The 6,868-nt window shown below is 35.3% G+C and overlaps 1 protein-coding gene across 1 annotated transcript; it reads left to right on the forward strand.

Annotated features, from left to right (window-relative positions):
* Window positions 1-391: 391 nt before the first annotated feature.
* Window positions 392-5,281, forward strand: ScpX (Sterol carrier protein X-related thiolase). Its single transcript, XM_011501349.1, has 5 exons — window positions 392-505; window positions 1,064-1,502; window positions 1,595-1,970; window positions 2,544-2,872; window positions 4,108-5,281. The coding sequence occupies exons 2-5, from the start codon at window positions 1,073-1,075 to the stop codon at window positions 4,614-4,616; spliced, it is 1,644 nt and encodes a 547-aa protein (XP_011499651.1). The 5' UTR covers window positions 392-505; window positions 1,064-1,072; the 3' UTR covers window positions 4,617-5,281.
* The last annotated feature ends 1,587 nt before the right edge of the window (window positions 5,282-6,868 follow it).

Genomic DNA, 6,868 nt, shown 5'->3' on the forward strand with positions numbered 1-6,868 from the left:
CGGAATCGCGGAATCGCGGAGGCGCGAACCCCAGCAGCACTTCACGACTCGTGGTTGGCAATGTCGGTGTAGAAATGCTTCTGAAATCAGTATGCGTTTGATAATCGAGGTCGCTTGATGGTCGAGCGTGGTTGAAAGGGTGATCTTTCGAGATTTAGAAAATCCGCTACCGAGGTGAATTGTCGGTGCACTTGAGTCGAGACTGAAATCCATCGAGCTCTCGTGGTTCAAAGAAGGTAAACTTGTTTATCGCTAATTGGTATTGAGATTGACGAAATGTCGAGAGGAATTGCAGATGATGGTTGACGTTAAGGAAACAAAAAAAAAGAACAAAAAAAAAAAAAAATTAGAAAGAGAGAGAAAAGTAGTCATTAAACCGGTTATTTGTTGCGCATTGAAAACATTTTCAGCCGCGTCACTCAGTGCATGAATAAATCAGTGGTAGCCGAGTTGTTTAGTACGTCGGTGCTCTCGATTGAAATTTAATTGCTTGACTCAACGAGAGGTACATTCTAGAAAAGTTAATTTTATTATTATCGCCTTCCAGACTACCGCGTTCATAACAATTTTCTACTTCGCTTTCACTTCGTCACTTCATCGTTGCTTTATACAGATAGCAGAAACTTGGTCAATTTCACATTTATTGCTGTGTGCCGAATATTTATATAGACTCCCCCCCCCCCCCCCCCCCCTAGAAGAGAATTTTTATTGATGGAATTTTTGATTACTACAATAATTTATCGATATTAATGTATATCTCTCAACAGGGATATAACGCGATATGAAAGTTCCAATCTTGTGTGAAGAAGAGTCGTTCAAAGAACTTCTTAAACGTCATTGTCTTTTTAATTCTTGACAACGACTTATCATTTTCGTATAAAGCAGCGGTAAAATTTTTACATCCTACCTACTTAAAAAATCTTTTATTATACTTGACATTTCACTCGAATGGAGGAAACATCTGTGCACTTTCATACGGTCGTTTAATCATAAAATCTTTATTTTATCCATATCTAATATTTTCTCGCTCATTAAGTTTTTTTTATTTTCTTCTGTTCACTAGATATACAAGATGGCGCAGAAACCTAAAGTTTACGTGATTGGCGTTGGCATGACAAAATTTGAGAAACCAGGAAAAAGAAATGACTTTGATTATCCCCAGATGGCTAAGGAAGCCGTCGTAAAAGCTTTGAGCGATGCCAGAGTTTCTTATGCCGACGTTAATGCCGCAGCTGTCGGATGGGTTTATGGAGATTCGACTTGCGGTCAACGAGCGCTGTATGAATTGGGATTGAGCGGATGTCCTATATATAATGTGAATAATAACTGCTCGACCGGTTCCACGGCATTGCTCATCGCCAAGCAAATTATAGAATCGGGAAACGGAGATTGTGTTTTAGCACTGGGTTTTGAAAAGATGGAGCGGGGCTCTCTATCCAGCAAATTTAACGATAGAACAAATCCAATGGATAAGCATGTAGAATTAATGGCGGATATCGCTGGTTCGTATAGTGGTCAATTTGCCGTACATAATGTAAAAGGGTAAATGAAAATTGGACGGTAACATTGTATTGTATTGATTTTATTTTTGTAGGATTAAATGAAAGTCCGATAACTGCTCAAATGTTTGGCAATGCAGGAATCGAGCACATGAATAAATATGGTACAAAACCAGAGCACTTTGCCAAAATTGCATATAAAAATCACTTACACTCCACCAACAATCCATACTCGCAGTTTCAAAATAAATATACATTAGAAGAAATAATTAATTCTCCAAAGATATTTGGACCATTGACGAAACTACAGTGTTGCCCAACTTCGGATGGTTCAGCTGCGGCTGTTCTAGCCAATGAAGATTTCGTAACCAAGCATAATCTTCAAAAACAAGCGGTTGAAATTTTGGGCATGGAAATGTCAACCGATTTGCCGACTACCTTCTCAGAGAGGAGTTGCCTAAAATTAATTGGGTATGTCCGATAAATAAATCGACTCTCGATATACCTACAAAGACTAAATACATTTCGTAATTATTCATTTATCTACAATTTAATCTGGATTTTTTACCCAATCTGAAATTTTTTCTCAGTCGAGTGCTCCCAGCATTATTCGAGTTTTCAATAAAACTGGCGTTCTAAAATTACTGAGTATGCAAATTTCTTTATTACAATTTGATTATTAGCATTTTCACACGTTTTAGCAAATCGATTAACCAAAGGACTTAAGAAATTTTTAATAGAATTTGTGTCCCAATGTAAATATCTATGTGATATTATTTATTGTATTATTGCCATGTGTATAGTAATTTTAATTGGTTCTGAGCATACGGTACCATCTATATCATAATTTCCTGTAAAAAACTTTGTCATCGTCGATGAAAATTGATATGCACGACAGCGCGTGTACAACTTGTAATTGGACATAAAATTTGTTCGTTTCAATGCTTCGGTGATGAAATAATCGCAATTATGGCACGTGGCTTAACAATCTTTTACATTCCATGTTTTCTCGACCAATTAACACATTATCGACAATGATTGCAGGTACGACATGACAAAGGACGCCGCAGAGAAGCTGTTCACGAACCTTCCTTACAGGCCAATTGACGTGGACGTCATCGAGCTTCACGACTGCTTTTCCGTGAACGAGCTCATCACGTACGAAGCCCTAGGACTCTGCGCCCCCGGCAAGGCCGGCGAGTTCGTCGACAGAGGCGACAATACCTACGGCGGCAAGTACGTGATTAATCCCAGCGGTGGACTTATTTCCAAGGGCCATCCACTGGGTGCGACGGGGTTGGCGCAGTGCGCCGAGCTCTGCTGGCAATTGCGAGGCGAGGCGGACAAGCGCCAGGTGCCCGGAGCCAAACTTGGTAAGCTCCTTGATACCCGCGATTGCTGTTTGGGTGAATCGGAAGTACCGAGGGCAGTTGTGCAACGTACTTGAATGAAAAATGCTTTTTAAGGAGCCAGAAATTTAATTTACATGAATATTAATTAATAGGTACTGCCAAGGCTTGGCAGTATTATTAACAATCTCATCATTGCGGCTAAACATTCACCAAGTCCAAAAGTTTTCCTTCCAATTTCTTATAGGGTATTAAGGATTTTTATGGGACTGTGTCTGGTGCGAGCAAATGTGTGATTGACATGTGAATACCCCCCAACTCTATGTTAAATACTTACATACACGTGTCTACATGGGATTATGATATTTTCACTCGTGCATCTAGTTAAGAATTGAATAATTACCTTCGAAATTCTTTTACTATTTATCACAATTATGCATAAAGCTTAAGAGAGAGTTAAATATTTGCCTAACATTTACTTCGAGTTTTATTTATTTAATGAAAAGACTTGAAATATGAAATTCAATAATGAAAAAAGGCACTAAAATTTGTGTATGCAAAAAGATATATGATCCGTGCGTTCATGTATATTAATGAAGTTTAATTGTGTAATGCATTTGAATGTTTCGAAGCCCATATATATATATATATAAATTTAAATCTCTGTAAGGATGAAACTGAAATAATTGACACTCGTATTTATTTGTACTGCATCGTTAACATTAGGGAAAAACTTTGAATATTTTTATCTCCTAAAGTTGTGCTAGAATAAATATACGCTTAAAGTAATTTATAAACAAGATTACGTTTAATACATTGTAAAAATTTAACGTGCGCTCGTTTATTAAAGTGAATTAATTCTTTTCGCCGGATATTAATCAATGTTAAAGTTGTGACTTGTTGTGATATATGTAAAGATAGGTTAATTCGAACAGGCCTTAGGTAATTGTCTTGTGAAATAATATTCTCTGGTAAAGCTTCGTCGATGCGTAAATATTTTTTATCTCCTCTATTGAATTAGGAAAATATTCCTATTTGCTTGGTAAAATCTGTTTATCGCAACAAATTATCGGTCGAAGAATAATAATTTTTTTGTCGAATGTAGCGTACACTTGAACCACTTGTATCGCCTATGTAATTTCAAAATCAATAATAAGCTGGACGGTCCACGGGTTTAGGCAAAACCCATTATAAACAATATAAAAATCATGAAAATCTCCGGACTTACACAACTTTACATTCCTTTCACGATGTTTTAGCGCTGCAGCACAACATAGGCTTGGGTGGAGCTGTCGTCGTGGCCTTGTACCGCCTGGGCTTTACAAATCCAGGGGCTAAAGTGCGGCCGAACCACGTAGCTGCGAAAACCGATAACATCTCGACGAATCCGGAAAGCTTCAAGGCCAACGTGCTGTTTAAGGCTCTGGAGGTCGCGATGCTCGAGGACCAAGACGGCCTAATTGACAGGGTACGCGGTATCTACGGATTCAAGGTGGTGAACGGCCCGGGCGGCAACACGGGTTACTGGGTTGTCAATGCCAAGACGGGAAAGGGCAGCGTCGAGTATAACGGGAAAACAAAGCCCGACGTCGTGTTCACCATCAGCGACACTGACGTCGTCGACTTCATATCCGGCAAGCTCAATCCCCAGAAGGCCTTCTTCCAGGGTAAAGTCAAGATACAGGGCAACATGGGCCTGGCTATGAAGCTTCCCGATCTCCAGAGACGAGCCGCCAAGAAGATCGAGCTCATACGCGCGAAACTGTAATCGGACCTCGTGCCGCTCTCGATTGCAAAAAGTGAGTCCTCTTATTATGGAGGAGAGGCCAGGGTTATGCAATGTTGGAAATGCTAATTCTCGCTATTGGACGATTGAGTAATTGATACGGTTCACTGCTAATAAGCAAGCGGAATATTTTATTCGAAACTACATCTACCGACGGCGATACTTTTGGAGATAAGAAGAGCAAAAGAAGCAGCTGAAATTTATGATGTTATTGCACGGTGATTGCATTTATAATCTATCATATTACTCTCTTGGTGTTAGTTGTAAGGGGCAGGGAAAAAGGATATAAAAATTGTCTATGCATAGCCTATAATAATAGGAGTGCACTCAACAGCTCGTACATTCGTATAGATATATTTTGTACGCCATTTTTTTCATACTATAGTCGCATTGTGAAACAATGTGCATTGTTATGTTTATTGTATATTTGGAAGGACTGTTAAAATAATCTTTATGCAAATGAATTTTAATAAAAAGTTGAAAATAAAATCACAGCACAAGTACTTGGTTGGCAATTCATTTATAAATGCTTTAGATAATCTAATGACGACTGTTGCTAAGTTACTGAGCGCTACAATTAAAAAGTTGTATTATTGAAAAGTCACATATACTTAATAATGTGGCTTTTGAATTCTCACGCAATTCTCCTTTTATCGATTGTCGCACACGTGCGTATACTCTTCTTACCGATAAACGGATTATCTTCTTCTTTAAGAGATTTGATCGTTAGAAAATGATTGGAAGAGTTTAAAAAATATTCCACCTGTGATAAATCATAGCACTTGATCAATGATACGATCTATTAACTACGCACGTAATCGTTTAATATTACTGAAAATATAACTATAAATATTTTATATATAAAGTTTTCAAGCTTTCGTAAAAAGCTACCTATTCCCTCGAATAAAATAATGCGTGAATAAAATTTCTTTTTCAAATTGTTATAAATACTTATTATTAAAATTTACTATTTTAAATGCATAGTGATTAAAAACATTTCTTATTCGTAACAATCAACAACAACAACAACAACAACAACAACAACAGTTAAAATATACATTAAAATTAAAGCAAAGGAAATTTGTTTCAATCAATTCATTAATCATCTTGTAATTTCTAATTATAATAAATTTTTTTTATTAAAATAACTTTTAATGATAACATATGCTGATCTCTATACAATTGATAAACAAGAGACTGTAAAATATCGCTTTTAAACTTGCTTTATATATATATATATATATATATATATATATATATATATATATATATATGTATGTATGTATGTATGTATATATAAAAATTGTAAAAAGTATTAACGCTGTTTTTATTTTAAAAACCAAAGTATCGTAATTGCTCTATAAATAATACTATAAAATTCAATTATTACAAGTACATTATGCAATCTAGTCAATTTAAATATGTTAGTAGTAATCAACAATAAAATTGTAGAATAAAACTCAGTGACTTACAGCTTTTAAAGTAAAAATTTACGGAGACTATGCCGGTGAATAATCTACTAAAACTCCATCTCTGCTTTCTATAAACTACCAACAACAAGTAACTTTCTTTTAACTTTTGCCTAATGTTATCTGTTTGTATATCAGGGTTAAACCTCGAGTACGGATGCACTAGACATAACGATACTTACGACACAACTTTCACGAAACAGTATGGATTCAATATGCATGCAGTTTTCATTTTAAGTGAATGCACATAACTGGTAAAATAATAATTAATAATCCAATTACGTTCTGTTTTAATGACCCACAATTGCAAACGTGTTATTAATTAACAAGCACATAATATCAACGTACTTCGTACTTGTAGCACATAAAAAGTACACATAATGCACGGGTATGGTTTAAAAATTTATTATAAAATATATATTATTCTATTTCTTATTAAGTATAATAATAAATTGAAAAATTAAGTAAATCTATAAAAAAAAAAAAAAAAAAATCCATAATAGAACAAATGCCTCGTATTCAATTAAATCAGAAATTGTTTCCTAATTATTTAATAATATTAATAAATAGACAAAGTATGCGATAAACGACTCGTTCAGTCTATTCACTTATTATAATTAATCGTATGCATGATACGTAGGTAAAATTATTTTGTAAGCATCTGAATAAAAATATCATAAGTATTAATGAGATTTGTTCTTAATTTACATGGATGAATTATTAAATTGTAAGATTTTGGAGATGAAAAATTTTGCATTTGAAATT

This window comes from Ceratosolen solmsi, unplaced genomic scaffold (assembly GCF_000503995.2).
Source record: "Ceratosolen solmsi marchali unplaced genomic scaffold, CerSol_1.0 scaffold3, whole genome shotgun sequence".
In the NCBI taxonomy this organism is placed as follows: Eukaryota; Metazoa; Arthropoda; class Insecta; order Hymenoptera; family Agaonidae; genus Ceratosolen; species Ceratosolen solmsi.